Below are 22,950 nucleotides of genomic sequence, written 5' to 3' on the forward strand. Positions count from 1 at the left end.
GTGGTCACGCGCTCGAGCCCCGCCCCTTGCTACCCCTCACCAAAGGATGAGGGGCGGGGTGTGGGGGTGGGCACGCGCTCGAGCCCCGCCCCTTGCCACCCTTCACCAAAGGATGAGAGGCGGGGTGTGGGGGTGGGCACGCGCTCGAGCCCCGCCCCTTGCCACCCTTCACCAAAGGATGAGGGGCGGGGTGTGGGGGTGGGCACGCGCTCGAGCCCCGCCCCTCACCACCCCCACACCGGGGGATGAGGGGCGGGGTGTGGGGGCTGAGCGTCGAACCAGCGGCGAGAGAGTTTGGTGGTGCTGGTGGGGGGCGAGGTTTGGGTTGTTGAGACACGGAGAGACGACGTCGAGAGAGACACAGCAGCAGACAGCGTGACACACAGACAGACACACACACAGACAGACACGTGAGAGAGACAAGACCCCCCCAGAGGAGAGAGCGGCTGACTTGGGGTGACGACGCGAGAGAGATATTGACCAGCGGAAGCGCAAGAGAGGGGACGTGGAGTTCGCTTCTCAGCCGGAGACAGGGGGGGTGGTGGTGGTGTCTCAACCCGGGGACGTCCAGCTCACATCCACCTCGTCTGGACACCAGCCGGCAGCAGCGTGGAGAAGATGATGATGATGGAGACGCTGGGACACGGCGACTCGCAACAGGTACTGACAGAGGGAGCATGGGGTAGGGGGCGAGGACACGGGGCAGGGAGGGATTGAAGGTGTGGGGCAATGGTGTGGCGTGTGGGTTATAGTTATTGATCGAGGCAAAGGCATTGGGAGAGGTGTTTGTAGGTGTCTGGGACATGTTACAGTACGCAGATAGGGGCATTGAGGCAGGTCTGGGGCATGGACCTGGTAGAGGGCGTGGGCATCTCGGATGGATTGGGGTCAGGCAGGGACAATCGGGCAGGAAAGGGCAGTCATAGGGCATGGCGGTGATAACAATAGGTGGCAGGGGCACAGCTCAGGTAATGCCACACATGTTGGAAGACGTGAGCCTACCAGATAGATGTGCACAGTTGAAGCTCATGGAGCAAATGCTCCATAATCTCACGGACTGCGTGCAATAACGTTGCACGTCCGCTTCTACACTTGAGTCACAGTGAGTGTTGTCCGTGCAGGTCTGTGCTTGGTCAGGCCGTGGTAGGAGTGAGTTGTGAGAGGTCATAGGGCAGGTCAACGCTTGACCCTTGGTCGATTAAACTTCTTTCTCATACTGTTCTTTCCAGAACAGAGTTGGAACTTTGCCATTCCACGCTCAACATATGCGTGTGCGGTTTTACCATTACGCGTTTGCGACGTTTAAATGATGACCGTGAAGAACGCTTTTATACTGAACTGTTACGGCCCAGAACACGTACTGTTAAACGTGTCTGATTCAGCCAGCAGTGATACATCTGCCTGATGTAAAGTCGTGTGTCCTTCGCGTGCGGTTTACGTAACGAAGCATTACGCTTCCCTGTGGTTAAATAAGTCTATGGTATACCATCATTTTCTGCTTTGTCTTATTTTCGTCACCGAAAACAAATCGTGTTTAAAAACCTGATGATAGCTCTCCGTGCTTGAACTGTATTCATGGTAAGCGCCTGTGCCAAGCAAAGCATGTAACAACATCAGGTCATTTGCTCAGGTTTCCAATGAAGTTCGGAAAACATTCCTCGAAATTATCGCAATTGTGAAATCACAGTACTGCACTAACTAGAAGACGTATTCATTGATGGGATAAAGTATTTACAGTACAAAGTACTTACGGAAATACTGTGGCAGAGGTCAACATTTCCGCATTTAAATAGATTTTAAAAAATCAGTATTTCTGCTCGAACAAGCGTTTAGCTATCGTGCTCATTGACAAACCCAAGCTCGTGGTCGAAAATCCACATTCCTATGACGTGCTTAGTGTATTGATAGGGCAAGCACTACTGCTGAATAGTGTATGGGGGTTCAATTTTGGAACTTGTCGGAGCGAAATGGTATATACATAGGACAGCCACTCTTCAGCCCGAGGCAATTGAACATACTGTCGTTTCTTCTTCTTAATTTCCTGAAAAGTGTCAAGTGGAAATGTCACCAAACTTGTTGGCGTGGCAAACTCCTGGCCATAGTGATGAGTACAGCTGCTGTTGCAAGCGACTTGTTATGTGGTCTCTCCCCCAGATGGCCTTCGCTCTAAATGTCGTCATGCGTGTCTCGTGATGTCGCCCTTTGTGGAGCCATTCACGGGGCCAGAGTGCGATTGCTTTGAGGGTTCTGACAATCCACTAGTACCGGGGGTGTGGGTACGAAAAGCGTGGTAACGGGGCAGCAGTAGTAGTAATGTGCGTAGTGGTACGAACCCCGCCGACAAGAGTTCGATTGTCGTTCACGGCCAATACCGGTGACAAATATCCCCTAGGTCGACCCAGCCTCAAATGAGTACCCGGTGCGATGTGTAAACATTGCTACAAGGGGGACAAAGGCGGCCGGGCGTGGTGCTGGCCACTCATCCCCATCGTGCGCCGTTCGTCCTGCATAGGTGCTCGCTAACAGCACTTGCCCCAACATCATGTTAAGGCTACACGGGGGATCTTTGTCTTTGTGCTTTTGGACCTGTCTGTGCCGCCGACATGGCTTGTTGATTTTTGCCCAGTGCATGAGTGGAGACAGCCACCACTGATCGTTGTCAAATCTATGCATCGAAATTCGCCAACTTCCACCAACAATACCCAACTTCGCTTTTGGATAAACAAGGCGATGGATAATGCCATGCACCCAGTCCACACATTTGCGTTTATTCCTCACTCTGTCTCTCCCCCCCCTCCTCCATCTTCGTATGCACGCTCACGACTGTATTTGCAACAAACAACAAATGCCCCTGTTGTTTGTTGCACATGGTTACATTTTCGTGAACACCATCATACGTGATGTATTATCCAGCGGTGTACGATGTCCAAATGGAAATGCAAGTCACGGCGGGGGCCGTCAGGGGGTATTCGGACAGACGCGCACACAGCCGTGCTTTATTGGCCTCTCGTTATGGGGGGGGGAGGGGGGATAAAAACGAGGTGAGCACGAAACGAGTGTGGATTTTGTCAGACAGCAATGGGAGCTTCACGGAACGCGGAGGAGGAGGATGATGATGATGAGTGCAGTACAGTTGGGAGTGTCGCGGTCATTTTAATGCTCGGAATGACCCGAGGGTGAAATCGCTGGTAACACACTCCTCCGTTGAACCCCTCCTCCCTCTTGCACACACTACACTCCACTCTCTCTCTCACCATAGTTGTGAGCAGAGGCGAAGGTCACGTGTTGCGTCACAACGAGGGCGCAGCTGACAGGCACATCCAGATAACACACACGCACACTCACCGCAAGCATGCTCGACTTTTTTTTTAGGTGGGATGTACACACACGCGAGTCCGTGGCAGGTCTGCCTAAGAGCTTTCACTTGTATTGCCCCTTAGTGCCTGACTGTTCCATTTGCCCATACTCTTTGATCACTTCACTGCCAGAGTATGGACCCTTGCAGTCACGAAAACTTCAAATCTGTTCCATTTGTTTTTAAGGCAATGCCGTTCAAGCCTGTTAAAGCTCCTCGAGCTATTGGATTGTGGTCGTGCCGGGATGTGCCGAGTTTGTGATCGCAGCACGAGATTGCGTTCGTTTAGGAGAAGAGGCATCTTGCGACAGACTCGTTGTGGAACTCACATGCGTGCATTCCGACTGCTGTTAATGTGCACAGCACACGTTCACATGTTGTATGAGAGAAACCACGTGACACACCGCGACCCATGTACTTTTTTTAGGGACCGTTTATTTTTCCAAGCATTTCCATTGCTACAATTATTATAATTTGTTTTGCCCAGAGACGTTCACTCCTTTAAATGGGAACATGTTTAGTGGGGAACATTATTGTGAACATAACTCAAAAATGTGGTCACAATTCTGGAGATATATGCCAAAAAACACTAATGTCTTTGTGCATGTGTGTATCATCGTCATCGCCCACGATCACTCCACTGCCAGATGAAGGCCTGCATGTGTAGACCAGCATAGTAAAACGCCTCCTCGCATTCTCTCTTGCTGCTGTGCACCCCTGGGTGGGATGATGAAATGTAGATAGAGTACAGTGTCGAGATAAGAGGAGTGCTTAGGTTTTTTTTCTCGTTATTTGCTGTTCAACAGGCACAATGTGAATTCGCATTGAGTGGGTCATTCACGTTGGATTATCGTAGACTTTTATGTATTAATGTGACAGCACAGTGTGCAAGCTGGTGAATCGAATACTCCGGAATGAACCCCGATGTCATGGAATCTCAGAAGCTAAGCAGGTGTGAGCCTGGGTAATGCTTGAATGGGTGACTGACCACTATGTATAACAGGTTGTGTTATAGGTAAGCAGGGCTATGAGGTTGGCTGCAAAATATATTTTTTGTACAGTAATAAAACGCTCCCTCATCTACGTTTCCCACCTTCACCAATCCGTATTGACCAGCCAGGTGAAGTATGGTCAAATAACTCCCACTACCCACGTGGCGTGGTAAGGCCCTCATCCAGCAGTGGATTAATGAAGGTCTCTGCGTGTACGTTGTATGCATACTCTTTTATTCAACACAGTTGAGTGACGGATAACAACTCTACAGATAATTCGCCAAACATTGTTGTTGATTACTTTGCCTAATCCTCTTGGCCACGCTGTTAAAGAATTTACTTAAGAATGCCCCACTAAATCGTAAGCTTTGTTAGCATGGTCCAGTTTTTGAATGTTGAGCTTTCTGCTTGTGGGAGGAAGACACCGTACCCAGTACAACCCACACAGACGAGGGGAGAACGCTACAAAAAAATCCGCAGACAGGTTTACTGGCCTTCCGTAGGTACAAAATGTATAAGGATTACTTCACACATAAAATCAGCCATGCTATATCCACTGCTAAATGAAGCCTTCCCCCCCCCACTCCAAGTCATCGTTATCCCTCACGGTGACTTGATTCAATAATCCATGTAGCTCCCGCACGTGAGCTGATCTCATCCCTCCGTCTCCTCGGTGCAAGTCCTTTCGTACGCCTTTTCCCGCTTTGGCTGCCACTCGTCATGAGTTTCAACCACCGGCCGTCATCACCTCTCACGACATTTCCTGCCCAAACCCACTTGTCTGAAGAGTCAACGTTATGTCTTTGACTTGTGTTCATCTTTCTGTCGCCCAGTGTAACTTAAGCATGCGTATCTCTGTGCGCTTTTCAGCTTGAGTTTCACGTTCTCTGTCAGTGGTCCACGTTGCTTTCTTTAGGCACATTGGTATGCTGCTTTTTCATGATCAAGTTCAGTTTTCCAAAACAACTTCAACCTATTGTCGTCCGCCTCACTTTGATCCCGGTCCGTTTGAAATAACTGCCCTCGGGATACATACCAGAGGTGTGGACTCGAGTCATGTGACTTGGACTCGAGTCAGACTCGAGTCATGAATTTGATGACTTGCGACTCGACTTGGACTTGCATAACAATGACTTTGTCCCACCTCTGATACATACTATGGTGCGTTTTCCACTCCCTTCAATGTACAGCGTAATATGCAATTGCTTAGCGAGAATGATGCACTTGCCTATGTTTTTTATTTGTCTATAGTGCAACTTTGGCGGCTGGCTTACTGGATTAATTTCTTCAATCATTTTATTTCTTGGAGTTAATTTACACGTCATCAGGAAATCAGTAGATGGATCATTGGGAGCAAAACTGAATATTGAGAGGTTAACGTGCTACCGACCACACAAAATATCGGTGAGATTCCGGAATAAAAAATGCATTTTAATTCCAATTACGCCAAGCCTTTGTAGATTATTGAAAGGCGTTTGATGTCATTCAAGTGGTCACAAAACAAGGCGAGAATACATAAACGATTGAAGCGTTCGCTAAAACCATTTGCAAATATGAAAGAGCCACGCCGAGATTGTACACGTAACGTTAAGAGATTTAATGCATATTAGAAGTTGAGACTGACCAGCAGACACAAGTTATTTACAGTTAAATTAGAGAAAAGTATTTACGAAAATTGTATTGGAGAAATATAAGCATATGCACGCATGGAAGAAACCGTAACCATATTATTGTACGTGGTGTATTCCACGCAGTATTTGACGCTGGCAAATGTTTTTTTTGCAATTCCCGCACCATCAATTAGCACGGTTGGCTACGTACGGTGCGAACGAAGTTCATATCCGTTTTACAGGCAGAAACAACAACAAAAAACCCTCCTGTAGTTCCCCTACGCAGTTCACGCGAGTGACTTGTGCTCGGGTTGTTTCAGGTCACGGCTGTGGAGCTCTGTGTGTAATTGAGCGCCCGCCCTTGATCGTAAACACACTTTTCCTGTTGCCAAGCCTCCATTTTCTACTAGTTTCCCCTCCCCATGAGGTAAACGATTCAACTTTTCGTCAATGTTTTTTTTCACGGAATGCTCAAGCGAATGAGGGCAGAGGGGGGGGGATAAGGGATACAGTTTTAGCTGTTAAAACTGCCTCGGAAAAATATATATTATAAACTCTTAGCGTACGGAAATCTGTTGATTTACAGCTGTGTGTGTTGTGGGTGGTGTCATGTTTTATGCAGCTAGCCTGCTACCTGATATTACCAACACCTTCCCCTACTTATTATTTGTTTCTTTCGGTTAAGTCACGTCTAAAGATAAAATAATAAATTAAATTAAATAATAGAATACGACGTTTCGATTGCAACACAAGCAATCATCATCAGGTATAATGAAATAGCGACATAAAATCTAACCAGAAAACTATAGACAGACATATTAGCAGACAGATATCACCAAGATACATAGCGAGAGCAACACAGGTAACAGAGAGGGGTGATCGTCTCTGTGTGGTGGCCTTAAATAGACAGAGGGGGGGCGGAGGCAGAGAGAGGGAGGAGGGTTAGAGAAAAAATTAGCATATCAATGAGTGGTCAACAGACGTGGTGCTGCGAATGCGATGGCACGGCAAGCAAGCCTGAAAATCAGGAGAAGGACACACTAAAATTAAATAACCTAGTAAAATATCGAAATGTAATGTAATACAACACAGAGGGTCGGTCAACACACAATTAACGCATAGCCTGCTAATATGTCTGTCTATAGTTTTCTGGTTAGATTTTATGTCGCTATTTCATTATACCTGATGATGATTGCTTGTGTTGCAATCGAAACGTCGTATTCTATTATTTAATTTAATTTATTATTTTATCTTTAGACGTGACTTAACCGAAAGAAACAAATAATAATTCCTGCAGTCACGAAAGTTCTAAAATTAAGACCTTCCCCTACTCCCCTTTCTCATCTCATCACAGATGTGTCAATGTGAGAAACAACTGCAGCGGCAAGTGTGTACGCTTAAATGAAGAGCGCACGCTACGGGTCACATTTCCTTTCTTTAGTTGCGACTTGGTTCGTACATTATTGGCGCTGCTTCAAGTTCGTAGACATGTATGAGTGTGCTTGCAAACGTTTGGCGATCCACTGCTAGGTGTGAAGGCTTCGTCGCACCGTGTCGGCAACAGTGGTTATTTGACCATACCTCACCGTGTTTGCCCGGACAAATGTTGGTGGATATCCCTCGTCACGGAAGTGAGCCGGAGCCGGGAAATGAACTCAGATGGTCTGTAGCACGGTGCGCCCACCAATGCGCCGGCCCTCATGTGTTGTTGTATCGGTCAATTTTTGGTTTGACTTGATTGCAAATTTGGCTTTGAATTTTTTGAGTTACTTTAAACGATGCCAATGACTTGTACAGCCTGTACCCAGGGTGGCCCAGATGTCTTGTGACCCCCCCCCCCCCCCCATTTAATTCTCTAAAACGTACAAATATTTGTTAAAAGTAAGGTTTATTTAAAATATAAATAAATATGTAAAATAAAAAAAATGTCAGGGATACATTAATGGGGGGGGGGGGGGAGGGTCACAATACCTCTGGACCACCATCGACAACAAGGGCAGACCTGTTGGGCCTCTGCGGCTGGTGCTCATCAAACCGTAATCGTTTCTCACCCTCGCGTGCTTTGCATTGTGCGTGAGAGAATATGTTCCTTATGACTTGTGTAAATTATACGCAAATGAAACACGGATTTGACATAGAAGCGAGAGAGAGAAAAAAGAAAAGCGAATGAGATGATGAAAATGGAACTAACAATTGACTCTTGAATCGAATGGTGACCCAGAATCATGACAAGTCATTACATTTCTGAGGGGATGGGGAGGGAATTGAATTGCGACATTTTTATTCAAAGATATAATTGATAGAAAACATGAGCCATGACTATAGGAGACTTTGACAAAGGCTTTTTAAACATAATGTAAAGTACTGTATTAATCTAAACAGTGGTGCTCATGACGTTGATTGTGCTTCTGTGATAAAACAACAAACGTACCAAGTAAAAAACAATGCTTTGTCTTGCAAGAGGACATTGTATGCAAATACTACTCGGCAAGATAATGCCAAGATGTAATATTTGTTATTTTGACTGGGTCACACACACACGCACTGTTGATATGTGTCGCCATGTTTATAGTACCGTACCACACAAGCTGCAGTGGAGACCTCTAGACAACAAGATCAGATAGGCGACATACCAGCAGGAAAAGGTGGCCATCGTGAGCTGTTATTTGTTCTGTGCTAAATCTGCCATCATGTTTATACCTGCCAGATCCTGCCGAAAGCACGCTAGGGGTGGAATTGGGATATTCTAACAAGCAGTATTTCTCATTTCTCCAAAACCGAATGCGTAGGGCAGTGTTTCTAAAACGTTTTTGGCCGCGTGGACCGCTCAGCCGATGCAAACATTTTCTGTAGAACACCCAGCCCCCCATCCCTAATGACAAAACGCATTTACTTCTCTCTCTCAATACCACTAATACAAAACGATGACTATTATGGGAACATAAAACATTGTAACGCAGCTATGTTTTTTAGGAGGAGGGGGGGCATTTAGATCTTAGGGTTAGGGTATTTTAATCTGGGTAGTTTACCTAACTTAATTTATAAATTTTATATCATGAGTTGAACAAGGTCATTTGCATCACAGCCCCGCAGGCCCACCTGGAGGAGTGTCTGCGGACCACACTCTGAGAGCCACTGGCGTAGGAGAAATACTCAGATGCGTTAACTTCGTTTTGTATTGCTGTAGAATATGAAGTGTGCATTAACGATAAAATGATGAGATATGATACTACACAGTTTAGAACGGTGTGAATCATACTGCCAGTGATAATGAACTCCTCCATCAACTTATCTGCTGGCTCATGTAAAACCTGCATTCAGGAACCTGGCAGGTTTGCATGGATTCATCTCACAGGTAGAACCACCCAGTATGACAATGTTCATGTCTTTTCCAGGGCGGGTTACTCTTTCGGCTCTTGTAGTTTATGTGATTGCCCCGTAATCATCTCCCAATTATCAGAGTTCAGCAATGTTGATGGAGGTAGGTAATTTAATTCCTAAGTGAACAAATCAACTTGGTTCTTTCGATAAATGTAATCCGATGTGGTTATCCTTTTTTACACGTAAAATGTAGAACAGAAAGCAGGTCATAGGTTGAGAGACAACGTTATTTATTTGAGATGGTGATCGAGCTGTGTGCATACAGTACAGTATAGTGTGTAACGTATATGCTGTAGAGTACGATGAATGCACACAAACCCTTCACGTGACCTCTTAAACCACACTAATTAGCCGCAATGGGACCATTTCATGGCGAGGGGTATTTATGGAACGCTGAATATTTTCCATACTTAACAGGAACATAGTGTACGCAATTGCAAAAATATTCTCCACAGCGTTTAGCTTTTTCAAAGTGATTGTCATTTTGAACATTCTTTGTCAAAAACTGCTTTTGTTAAATATATATATGATACTGAAATACAGTATTATTATTTCAGTATTATTATGGTCTTATTATTCTGCCCTCTAACAAATAATGGCAGGTCTGTGGTAAACTTTGCGTATTGTGAATTCACATTAATTGTGTTAAATATTCCACGCAGTGTTTCACTAAATGAACGATGAAAAATCAGGGTATGTGTAAAAATGTGCACGCAGGAATACAAATGGGTCAGTGTGGTTGGGAGGCCATTTCTACAGGCATCTTCATGATGCCCTTGCCTCCCAGTGGCAAGGTACTGTAATTCACAAAGGCCATGCGGCGGGTTAAGTGCTTTGGGTTAACTATTCAATATTTTTGTTAAAGTTCAGAAAGCTCTGGTCGGGATTGAACTTTGTTAATGTTTTGGTGGTGTTATGAACGGCAGTGTTCAATCGCACACAGACACACCTGCATATTAATCTCCACTCGTGTGCACCTACATACAATTACCGTGCTCTGGCAGACCTTTCGTCTCTTGTTAATACCTCCGATTAGCACGGTTGGCTACCTACGGTGCCAAAGAAGTTCAACATCCATACGTACAATACGGGTTATATTCGATGAAGAGTAGTACGGGTGCATGCATATGGTAAGTCAGTGTCCAGATGTTGCACTGCTTTATCGAGCTCATATCTGTTAACAGGCCAGAGCCAGTGCCGGAAACTATATTATCCCTATGATGGGGGCCAGTTTCTTCACAGAACAATCACGATTGACATCCCACTATTTGGAATAAGTACAGTAATAATTATATTGCTCTCCGACAGATAATGGGCTGAGTTAACTCACACTCGTGAATTGAACTCACACAGTCTTCTGATTGGTGTGCCAACCTTAACCTAAACTTACTCGTGTGGTGAAGTATGGTCAAACCACCCCCTTTGCCGACATGGTGGGGGGGGGGGAGACCTTCATAAGTAGTGGATTGACAAACACGGTACTGTAAAACAAACGTGTCATCTTCTCATTGTAAATGGAGTCCTCTGCTCCAGCACCCGGGTAGAATAATGCTATTGTCGAATTGTTGAGAAGAATTAGGAAAAACTAATATTTAACAAATAGAATCTCTCCGGGAGAGTTATTAACAGCAGCTTTCAGACCTATTCAGGAGGGACTGCCATCGTGCCTCGGTGTGTTTAAGGGGCAATAGTTAAGATATTTTTTTTATGGATTGCGTGAACGAGCAGCGCCTTCTTGGGGTTGTGGTTTCCCTCCCTGTGTGGTCACGAGCCGAGCCGGCAGGTGCTGGAATCATTTGACTCTCCCCTGCCACCCACCCACCCACCATGCCCTATTTCGTACCAAATCATTTGACTCTCTCCTGACACCCACCCACCATGCCCTATTTTGTACCAATTCATCTCATGGCAACCATCGCCAGGGTTAGGACATTGAGGCCGAGTTAGGCTTTGTTGTTAAGAAGCCCTTTTTCGCAAATCAGACATTGCAATTTTAACCAAAGGATAATATTTGTCCCCCCCCCACCTCGCGCCTCGCAACACACCCAGGAAGCATCTGGCGCACAAATAGCCACCGATGTATTGTGCATTTATTAATATTGTTAGCGGCGTACGAATACAAAAATAAGAATAGTTTTTGTTTTTGTTTTACCCTCTCGGGCAATAAAGCAGCAGGTGTTAAGCTGTTCAAACACCAAAATAGAAACCTTTTGCAAGGAATCAAGTTCGCATTAAACCACACGGTACTTGTGGCGAACATGCAAACAAAAATGCTCAGGTCGTTTTTGCGTTCTCTTTGAAACTGATTCGCCTACAATATTAACGCCTGTTTTATTGCCAGAACGGGTAAAACCTATTCGTATTTTGTCATACTTTGATACTGGTTAAAAACAGGCCCCACGTGTTGTTAGCGATGTCTTTACGAAATCGCCTCCAGGCATTGCGAGGACAAACTTCGTGGTGGGTAGAAACCCACTACACATGGCTTGGGCTAATCACGGATATGTTGGTACAGAGCTGAGTTACATTGACGGGGCGAAAGTCTGAATTTGCGGCAATGTTGATAACGCAGGTGTGGCGAGAATAAAGCGTGCGATCGAGGAGGTGCCGTGTGTTCGTTGTGCAACGTGCACATGCAGGGAGCAGCACTTAGCGATTGGTCCGGTGGACTGAGCATATTGTTGCTTACACGGAACACGGAAGCATCAATCATTCATTGTAACCGATTTTGTGTTTGTCATCGGTGATAAAATATGAGCCTAAAACAAAATCTGTCTGTCGCCACCCCCCTCCACCCCCCCAAGTCTACAAACGTCGCTGTTTTTTTTGCTCGACTCGGGTTTCACCCTGCAAAGCGCAGGCGGTCTGCATGCGGGTTCACGGGCAGCAGCAGCAGCAGGATGGGGGGTGTGGGTTCATGCTACGTTCGCTTGGACACACACACACACAAGTGGGCAACGACCACTCCCCGTTTGTGTCAACATTTACGAAATGGCTCTGCGGCAAAGCTGTAAAGCGCCCGTCGTCTATTTGCACTAATCGGCACAGAGGAGGCAGAGTTCTGGATAGTGAGGGTAGGTGGAGTGGGTGGTGGTGGTGGTGTTTGCCGGTCGCAGTGAACGTCCACGCGTTATTGTGTGACCGCCCGCTCTCGTGAACGAGAGGCTGGGAGCCATTTAAAGCTTTCGTGACTGCAGGGATTCATCTTCTTGGTTCTTTCGGTAAAGTTACGTAGGAGGGAAATAATAAAATAATAAAAATAAAATATAATAAAATAATATTATGTTTTTCATTTAAAATAATAAAATAATAAAAATATAACATAATAAAATGCTAAAAATGAAACGTAATTACATTTCGATTTAAATCTTTCGTGACTGCAGGGATTCATCTTCTTGGTTCTTTCGGTAAAGTCACGTAGAAGGGAAGTAATACAATAATAAAAATTAAATATAATAAAATAATATTATGTTTTTCATTAAAAATAATCAAATAATAAAAATATAACATAATAAAATGATAAAAATAAAACGTAATTACATTTCGATTTAAAGCTTTCGTGACTGCAGGGATTCATCTTCTTGGTTCTTTCGGTAAAGTTACGTAGGAGGGAAAGAATAAAATAATAAAAATAAGTAATAAAATAATATGATATATTTTTTATTAAATAATAAAATATAAACCGTCATAATATAATATATATATATTTTATTATGTTTTATTTTTATTATTTTATTATTTCCCTCCTACATGACTTTACCGAAAGAACCAAGAAGAGGCTGGGAGCCCGTGCCTTTTGAGCTGCGTGGGGTATTTTTTCTGTTTTGCGGCCGCTCGTTTCGTGACTTCCCTGCGATTGAAGCTCGCCTTGCCTCCTCGTGTCAACGTGAGTTCCCCCCGCCGGCAATCGACACGCAACGCACTCTTTTTTTTCTTCTATGGGCGTCGTCTTTATTTGTACATTGAACAGACTAATGAACGTATTCTTTGGGTCTTTCGGTAAAGTCACGTAGTTAGGTTGAAAGAAAATAACAAAAGTAGTGTTTTGTTGTTTTCTTTCAGCCAAAGAATATGAGTTCCTGCAGTCACAAAAGCTCTACGTCAAGAATAACAATTAATTTTCATTTCATTAATTTCATTTTTTACCTACGTGACTTTACCGAAAAAACTAAGTGTATAATAACAAACGTGTCTGTTTTTAAGCAGAAACGTGTCCATGAAATAAAACTACATCGTGATACAAACGGCATAACGGTCGTTACATTGCACGTGCCGTACTTGGATAAAAAAAACCCCGAGAAACATAGGTTTAGGACGATTCCTGTTACTACATCAATTGTATGAGAAGTTATTTCTTTAAGATGGTACTAAATCATACCATAGCTTGGTCGTGCTTTCAAATCGGAATCTTTCAACACAGCCGAACGTTGATTGTGTTTGTGTGCTGTGGTTCAGCAAATGTTGCATTTAAATAATAAATCTACCATCAGCCGTGTTCATTCGACTGCAAGAGTAGAGTCTCCCTCAGCCATTGCTAACTCTCACAGGCTTGCAATGCGACATTCCATCGCGCACCTTGAAGGTGCGCTGATTTCATCACGCTATGGCTCTCTCTGCGTAGGAAGCCCTTCAAGGCGTGTTCTTTTTCGTTTGGCTGCCACTCCCATCATTCATCTTGGCCATCTCTTCCAGTGGTGTGCCATGTCCAAGCCCAAATTTACTTTTCTTAACCGTCAATACGTCTCTAGCTTGGTGTGTGTTCTCTAATCGATGGACAATGGCACTTTGTTTCGTGTTTAATTTCCTGTCCTTCCACACACCTCCGATTAGCACGGTTGGCCACGTTCGGTGCGAAAGAAGTTCAAAGTGCATAATTCAATCGTTGAAAGGGTGCACAAATAAGCATGGAGAGGTGCATGCTTAGAATTTTATTGGGAATATTAGTATCTACATAATTCTGCCCAGAGCCAAAGCCTATTTCAACGGTTAGTGACAACCAAATTGGTCAGCATTAAACTAACATTGGAAAGCGTTAAGGATATTCATAGCTCTGCATCCAGCATCATAACTGATGTAACTGCTGCTCTGTATCCTGTAATGGCCATATATAATAGTACCTATGTATGTATGTTTTACTTCTTTTGCACAGCACATATCCAACTTTGCTAAGTGGAGGTGTGGGGGAAGGACGACAAACTAAACATAATAACTAAACATAGCATTTATAAAGAAATGCGTTTTCAATTTAGATACGAAAAGTGCATCGTCTAGTGGCTTCCTACAATTGTAAGGAAGAGCGTTCGAAATTCGAACTTTCACGGAGTTTCTGTTCCCCTCCAATGTCGATCGGCCGATTGTACCGGTTTCGCGTTTTGTCGGAATACAAAAACAAACAAATTCTGAGCATAGACCCTGCTGTGCTGAGCTAACCTACCCGTGTCCCCGGTTCGAGACCAGGAGGTCAACAACCTGCGGCTCCGGAGCCGCGCGCGGCTCTTTAAGGACTGCTTTGTGATGTCATTTATCAAGGGCCACCGTCTCGTATGTAGCATGCCATGCGGCTCTTGAAAAATTGAGATTTTTTAGTTTACTGAATTAAAACCAACTGCTCTCCTTGTTCATTTTCGCTTTCCTTGTCGTCGTCCCCCCGCCCGCCCACCCCCACTCTAGATGGACCAAATAGAAATCCTGTGGAAGCAGGATGTGGACCTGGGCGCTGGGCGGGAGGTCTTTGACGTGGCGCTCCGCCGGAAGGAGCTGGAGCACGAGCTGTTCAAGAAGCGCGAGAACGAGCGCCTCGAGCAGGTGGCCTTCGAGGAGGAGAAGGCGCGGCTCGCCTGCTTCGAGGTGGACGGGGAGACGGGCGAGTACGTGCCCGTGCAGCGCGGGGGGAATCCGCTGCCCAAGCTCGAAGAGGAGTCTGCCTTGACGCGAGGGGTCAAGGTGAGGCCCGTGTGTGTGCGTGCGTGCTGCACGCTGCAGACGCTCACTCAATGTGTTGGCCCCCTTCGTCCCGACGTACGTTTGATGTATGGGGCGCCCACGGTGGCGAGATGTTAAATAGCTCGCCTGGTATGCAGGAGGTCGTGGGTTCGATCCCGACCCCGACGTCTGCTGCTGTATATTTGGGAGACTGCGTGTTCACTCTCCCCCATGGTCATGTGGATTTTTTCTCCGGGTCCTCCAGTTTTTCCCTCCAGGTTGAGAATCATGCGTTCGCGTTTAGAGTATTTGGCTGTTATAAATTTCCGCGTAATAAGCCACCTCGTCGAGCTATCATTTTTGGCCAGGTCGCTTTTTAAAACGAGCTACATAGCTCAGTGGGCCTTGCCTGGTAAAATAAGAAATAAATGCATGTTGAGCTTCTTTCCCACCATACAAAGCCAACCGTGCTAATGGGAGGTGCGGGACAGGGTGTGTTTGCGACTCTGCCACTTGGAACAAGCGTGGGCGGAATAGGGCTTTCAAATACATACTTTTGGCGGCGCCACACATTAACATTATCCTTGGCCACTTCATATCACTGCAAGACACCCTGGCATTGACAGAAGTGAGTGAGCACTCTAACATTATAAACACACTTGCCAGGTCAAAGATATTCCCGTTCTAGTAGCCGTTCCAAACAAACCAAATGTTTTCTGTCAGGGATAAATATTGTTTGCAGGCCGTTTCAAAGTGGTAGGCCTCATGTGACTACTACAGACTGTGTGAAGTGAAGTTGCTGCTGGGCTGTATCTGGTCCTCAAGGCCATAAGTTACCCCCCACACCGCTCACTTAAGATAAGCGTGGTGTGTGATTTATGAGCGTGATGGCACGATTCAATTAATACTTAATTGGAGGTAAGCACATGTGCTTCATGCCACATCCCATGGGCTTTGACTCTGCATTCTACCATGTCAGGGGCATACACACATGCAGGAAAATTGTGTAACTAAAATTATTTTAAGGATTTACACGTTGGTGCATAATAATAAAAAAAGAGTTTGACTCTTTAGAAAATACCTTATTTTCTTAGCTTCAGTTTTACAATGATATATAAACATAAACCTGTCAAGGTGCTTTGAAAAAACATGTTTCGACGAAGATGCAAACGTGTGCATTTGCATTTTCGTCCTTTGAATAACAACACTCCCTGCAAATTACGTCTCTGTGTCTGCTGTGTGTCTATCTCTGCACCAAAAAAAAAGTTTTGGTCCATCTTAATTATCTCCCAGCAGCAGCAGCAACGTTATCATGCTAACCCAGTGTAGAATGATTTACATTGTGAGTCAGAAGTGCAAACCAAAGCACTCAAATGCACTGAGGTGGGACCAAAGTTTCCACATTGAAGATGTTTGCACAAAGCCATGAGTAATCAGCTGTCAGCATACCAATTTTGTAAACTCTTTGCGTGATTATAAAAGACTCCCGCACATGTTTCAATGGGACTGTCTTAAAAAGAAAAACGAAACTGTTGTTATGTGTACATGTGTAGCAACAGTCAAATACTCTAAATGCATGTTTTTAAATGTGACCACCGTATAAAATAGGCGACGTTCATGGTAATGGCCCTTCTTCATATAGGGCGCATAAAGAGATTAGGAAATAGTTGAGGATGGTTGTTTTAACAGTGAACATTATCAAAGTTAATACGTTCTGCCCCGTGTTCCTCTGTGCAGGAGTCTGCAATACCAGGAGGAGAACAGGCACCACTCAGCTTTGACGAGTGCTTGAAGATTCTGGAAGAAAACTTCAACTTTGACACCACTCCTGAGGTGAGGGAGCGAAGTGGGCAATTGTTGGATTGTGGTGTGTTCCATGGTTTGGCTTTTGATAGTCACAGTCGCCCTGTGGAGTCTGCTGTTCATCTTCCACCAGTGTAGCATCAGCTCACACGTTCACAACATCCTCTGCCCACATCCCTCAAACGGGCTCGCCGACCTCGCCGCCATCGGCACTGAACAATGCTAATAACCCTGCCATATGAAGCAAGAAGCACATCTCTTGTGCCAATATTTACACAGAAGCTGAGTCCTGCAGAAAGACAAATAGGGGTTTGGCAGCAATATCAGGACTGTAATTTCCTTCCTGTCATGCTAATTTACTTGGACAAAGAACCTCTCACGAGTAATCAAGCCAGTGTCCTCCAGTGCACCATTACTTGACATGGACATGTCTGAAACCACGAATGGGTCACACACTGTACAGATGTAAGTCCTCCTCCACAACACCCAGCGCGCAATTTACGCAGGCGCTCACGCATTCCAACAACTAATGAGACGTTGACCATCCAAACGTCACAATTGTCAAGAATGACAAGCGCCCAGAGACGGGCCATCCATTACGGAGATGGAACAGCGGAATCACCTCGTGGGAAAGTGCTCGGTGGATTCTTAGATTACAAGACCGTGAGAGACGATGATAGTTTGGGGAGGTCCAGCATAGCTGATGGTGATAGTGGACTATCTTTTGCATGTATGTGTTTATTTACACAAACTCATTTTACACACGTAAACTCACACTTCTTTGGAACTGATTTTTGTGCTTAGTTTGTTGTCCTTCCCCCGCATCTCCGAGTGGCACGGTTAGCTACCTATGGTTGCGAAAGAAGTTCAGCATTAGGACGTAGCCAACCGTGCCGATTTTAAAGTCAGGTCTCTACAGTTGACGCTGTAACTGACCGGTCCTGGGTGACCTCCCCCCCCCCCCATGTCCACACACACACAGGTTCCTGCCCTCCCTGATGTCACGGGCCCCATCGCGATGGGCGAACCTGTGCCATGCGTGCCAGTGCTGGCCCCGGACAAAGTGGCCGTTCCGCCTGCCCAATGCCAACCGCTCGACCTGGAGCAGCGGTGGCAGGAGATCCTCTCGCTCCCAGACTTCCAGGTGAGTTTGGTGATGCGTGCTTACTCTATCCGCCCACAGCGAGGACGTTTTCACAGGTGCGTTTGCCTATTTTTGTGGATAGGGAAATGATCACCCTCACATTGCACCCTTTTCCAAACGTGCGTTTGACCTAAAGCATTTGCAAGTGGCTAAAAGAAATACCGAAACCCAGAAAAGTGCATTACTTGCAGGGCTGTCTTAATTTCTGTATTTGTGTTGTTCATTTAAGGTTCTGGACATGCACGTGGTTGATCTCGAACCTTCGCTCTACGCTGGCATAGAAAGCCAGCCAGCCTTGGATGTTCTGGAGAGCTGCCCGGCACTCTGCTGTGATAGCACTGCCACTGCAGTTCCTGCACAGGACTTTAACTCCACGTACGACGCAATGGGCAGTAACTTGCCCAACGCAGAAAATTCCTGCCCTGCATTTTACAGTATCGAGCAGGTTAGCACATCACATATTTACCCACCGTTTGACTCTGGCATGCTCCTACCATCCATTCCGTCAACTTATGCCCCCGTCAGCAATGCCGCAGCCCAAGCCAGCAACAATTTAGCAGACAGTGAGTTAAATGAATTACTAGGGTCCACAGTCCTTACCAGCCTTGGTTCAGTGGAAGTCCCCATCGATTCAGAAGCTAATTATTGCGGTATGGATCTGCCAGAAAGTAAATATGGAATCGTGAAGGTAACGGCAGGGAACAGCAGACTTCCGCTGAATCTCCCTCCACGGGAAAGCATCCCTGGATGTAGCGACGTGGGTAAAATAGAGATTTTCAGACCCAGCAGCAGCTTCCTAGCGTTTGAGTCGACGGCCGCTCTCGATGAGCACGACTCAGACTCTGGGATGTCCACGGGCTCGAGCCCTCACGGCTCTCACGACTCACACTACCACCAAGCCCTATTCAGGGACGAGGATGACGAGTTCAGTGATGAAGATGATCTCGATGAAATGGAAAGTCTCAACGGAGAGCGGCACACGTACAGCCAGGAGGGAGACGGGTCGGCTTTTCTAGACGAGGCACATTACAACTCCTCGTCGCCAGGGAACGACGAGAAGCAGCGGCGTAATCCGAGCGGCAAGAGGTCAAAGCTGAGCCGCTCCGACCCCGCAGCCATGGACGGCTCCGTGAAGCGCCCGGTGGCACGGGACAAAAGCGGCTGCTACCCAACCTCGAAGGGCGGCGGCCGCATGTCGCGCGACGAGCGCAAGGCCCATTCCCTGAAGATCCCCTTCTCGGTGGCCGACATAGTCAACCTCCCCGTGGACGACTTCGTCAGCCTGCTGTCGCGGCACCAGCTCAACGACTCGCAGCTGGCCCTGGTGCGCGACATCCGCCGGCGGGGCAAGAACAAGGTGGCGGCGCAGAACTGCCGCAAGCGCAAGATGGAGGGCCTCTCGTCGCTCGAGGGCGAGCTGGACGGCCTGCTGGGCGAGCGCGAGCGGCTCAAGCGCGAGCGGGACCAGCTGAGCTCGGGCCTCGCCTCGGTGCGCCAGGGCCTGGAGCAGATGCAGCGGCAGGTGTTCGAGTCGCTGCGCGACGATGCCGGGCAGCCGTACTCGCCGTCCAAGTACTTCCTTGAGTACGCCAGCAACGGCACCATCTTCCTCGTGCCCAGGCACCCAAGCCACGTCGTCCGGCCTGTGGAAGCGCTCCGAGTGCAGAAGTAGAGTTCTTAGTTGCTCGCTCGCCGTTATATATATAAAACTAAAACTATACTGCTGAAGAGAGTGCTTAAAGCGTAGCTGCTTGTCCGTCACACAAACCGACGTCGTCTATATACCGACAATGTTCAGTTTTTCCTTTTACTGCAGTGCTTAATGATAAGTGATTGTTAAGTGTGTTTCGTACGAGCTGATGTGTCGATAAGAACCCGGTCCGGGTGAAGAGATTGTGTAGGTCAACTTTAGAATAGCACATCGCATCACGTGTGAACATGAAAAAAAGGTCCAAGTTCAGACATCACCAAAAACAAGTTTGACCCCCCTGTCCTGTGGTGTTCTGTGCAACTGCACGAGTCACTGTACAGATTGGGTCAACAGGGTTAGCGTGTACTGATCTTCCATAAGGAGGATGAAGCCAATATACAAACACCACGTTGCACAGATGATCGTGTTATGATGGCAATAGTTGCAAGAGTTCATGCTGGCGACTCCCAGGTTGCCATCCTTGCGCAACTTGTAGTCGAGGCTGCAAAGGGTTCGTAATCAAGTTCTTCTGGCTAAACGTGCCCCACTCACAGTTACGAGAGTCAACACAAGCGTTTGTCCACTGCTTATTTGCTAAAATGGCAACGTGTGGACTTTTGCTGAAGAGCACTGTGGATATAAATAGCATCAAAGTATACGTCCTTAAAATTTTTAACTGCCTTCTATAAGAAATGTCTGTGCCTTTAGTGTAAACGAAATTAAACTTGTTTGGCTTGCTCATCCTTTCAATCGGATCATGTTTTGGAACTTAAGGTCTAAGATTAACAGATTTGTGTTCACAATTAAGTTTTAACGTTTTTTGTTTTATTTATGTTAGTATTGATCACAAATCAGCATCTGTGGTGGACCAACTGGGTCTGTGAATTTTTAACTCTACTTAAGTGCCAGTAGTTGTATTCCTCTGGAGTCTAAAGCATGCTTTTCTTTTATTGGGGGCATGGCCAGGAGGGTCTGTCAAGGATGAGCAAGAAAGGGAAGTGTCAATCTACACACTCGAGGCTTTTGGTGCAAAATGCCAAGATGTGCACATAATGTCTGTTCAACTTCTTTTTCACCGTACGTAGCCAACCGTGATAATCTGAGCTGCGGGGGAAGGACCACATACTAAACACAAAAAATGCACTTCTATCATTAAATGAGTTTTCAATTTAGATTTAAAAGTGGTTAGCTCCGGTGGCTTCCTTATATCGGAAGAAGAGCGTTCCAGACGGCCGCAGGAGGGTGTCTGAAAGCGCGTGATGTTCGATGGCTAGCCAAAAGCCGCTGCTGTGAGGATGATCGGAGTTCGCGTGATGATGGTTTATGCTCCTTGCAGCAACCTCCAGAGGGCTCACAGAACACAGTGTGGTCAAATGCACATGGGTTTTTGCTGGCTGGCTGTGCCCTCCTACATGTAGAAAGCTCTTAATTCGTTTTTGTGTTGCGTTTAATTCTCATTGTTAATCTTTTTTTCTATGCGGTGGTGTTAAGTTTGCCGTAGACATGTTAATGTTTGGTTAAGGCTTCTTCTTGTACGGTCATTCCATGCATTACAATAAAGTCACACTTACAGTTATAAAACGTGTGTTACCAACATTCGATTTCGATAGTTTTTTTTTAACAGGTATTGTTGCTCATATATTTTGTACTAAAGTGGCAGATTGATTTGCTTTATTTTTTACACAAAATTGCATACAGTCAAAGCATTTACCCAGGTTTAAGGAGTACATTATTCCCTGGTGTGGTATGTATTTCTTTATTAAATCTGTCTATCTCTCGACGTATTGTCTTGCGTCTGGTTTTGGGCTGCACACTGCACAATATAACGCCGATATTTTGGAAACGAGCGGCAGGGACGGGCCAGCAGCATGGCAGTCTGGGCAGGACTAACCTGGTGCAGACAGATAATAATTGTATTTCCTAGCGACAAACAACTTGCTGTGCAAAAACAACCGGGCACCTCTGCAAAACAACCCCAAAGATCCCCCGTATAGCCTTAACAGACTGTAGGGGCAAGTGCTGTTTGCGAGCACCTATGAAGGCCGGAACGGTACGGGTGGGTGGCCAGCACCACGCCCGACCGCCTTTGTCTCCCCAGTGGCGATGTTTACACACCGCACCAGGTGCGCAAGCGAGCCCGCATGCAAATAATAGCCACTGCACGAGGCGGTTTGCGTGTTCCGTGTTGCGTTCTCAAAAGTGTAGAACAGCAGCACAAATACTTGGACAAGTCGATACGCTAGTTTATCGTGGATAAGCAGCATTAACCTCGTCACTTGCAGCCCTGCGAGAGGCACGGAGTAAGGTCGCCGCTGATATTTTCTGAGTAGCAGGGCACCGACGATTGCAGTGTGTGTGCATCGTGGGTCGCGTCAAAAAAATGGCCATTTTCATTTTATGAGTTCGGAATTTCTCGACTTGGTTTTAACGGCACAGAAACCAGCCAAACCGGAATGAGAATCACAAAAGGCGACACTTGAACGTACCTTTTACAGGCACCTGCTGAATACGTCAATGTTTGCAAAAGAAACGTACAGGTTTGAACCGGGGCAGATGCCACTCAATCGAGCACGAGCCCCATTCGCGTCGCACGCACCACACACGCACCACACACGCGCTCGTGTTCTTGGAGCGAATGCGGCGTTCTTCGGGAAATAGCACACAGATCCCTGGGCTGCTGATGCTGCTTAACATTGCCTCTGTAACTTGTGCAATGAAAACAATAAGGGTGGGCTTTGTTTAGCCTCTCTGGCAATAAAACGGGCGTTAAGATGGTGTTAATGTGCCCAGAGAAGGTCCCACTAGATTTAACTGCTCAACCCGAGCTATTAAAAATGCTTTATTTTATACCAGCATTGCCTTTGTACTGTGTTTGCCTGTTGGTGTTCTCTGGTCTATCACTGGCGAGGCAAGGCCATAAAGAAGGCTGCTATCCGGTGTAGGTCAATCAGTTTCAACGACGACATATTAAAGCGTGTTTCTGTACATGTTTTGCCACAAGTACGTGTGGTAAATGCAGAATTGATGCCTTGCAATTGCTATCGATTTGGTGT

The 22,950-nt window shown here is 46.2% G+C and overlaps 1 protein-coding gene across 1 annotated transcript; it reads left to right on the top strand.

The window, feature by feature from the left end:
• The first annotated feature begins 257 nt into the window (after positions 1-257).
• On the top strand, positions 258-21,677 carry LOC144940347 (nuclear factor erythroid 2-related factor 2-like). The gene is made up of 5 exons (XM_078866775.1): positions 258-660; positions 15,009-15,281; positions 16,998-17,093; positions 18,046-18,207; positions 18,437-21,677. Exons 1-5 carry the CDS (start codon positions 619-621, stop codon positions 19,877-19,879), a joined length of 2,016 nt encoding a protein of 671 aa, XP_078722901.1. The 5' UTR covers positions 258-618; the 3' UTR covers positions 19,880-21,677.
• The last annotated feature ends 1,273 nt before the right edge of the window (positions 21,678-22,950 follow it).

This window comes from Lampetra fluviatilis, chromosome 2, assembly GCF_964198595.1.
Source record: "Lampetra fluviatilis chromosome 2, kcLamFluv1.1, whole genome shotgun sequence".
Lineage (NCBI taxonomy): Eukaryota > Metazoa > Chordata > Hyperoartia > Petromyzontiformes > Petromyzontidae > Lampetra > Lampetra fluviatilis.

Bases quoted from the DNA above. Each gene is read 5' to 3' on its own strand.
- LOC144940347 (XM_078866775.1), top strand. From the start codon at position 619: ATGATGATGATGGAGACGCTGGGACACGGCGACTCGCAACAG. The intron at 15,282-16,997 runs GTGAGGCCCGTG...TCCTCTGTGCAG, and splicing joins CCTTGACGCGAGGGGTCAAG to GAGTCTGCAATACCAGGAGG. The intron at 17,094-18,045 runs GTGAGGGAGCGA...ACACACACACAG, and splicing joins ACTTTGACACCACTCCTGAG to GTTCCTGCCCTCCCTGATGT.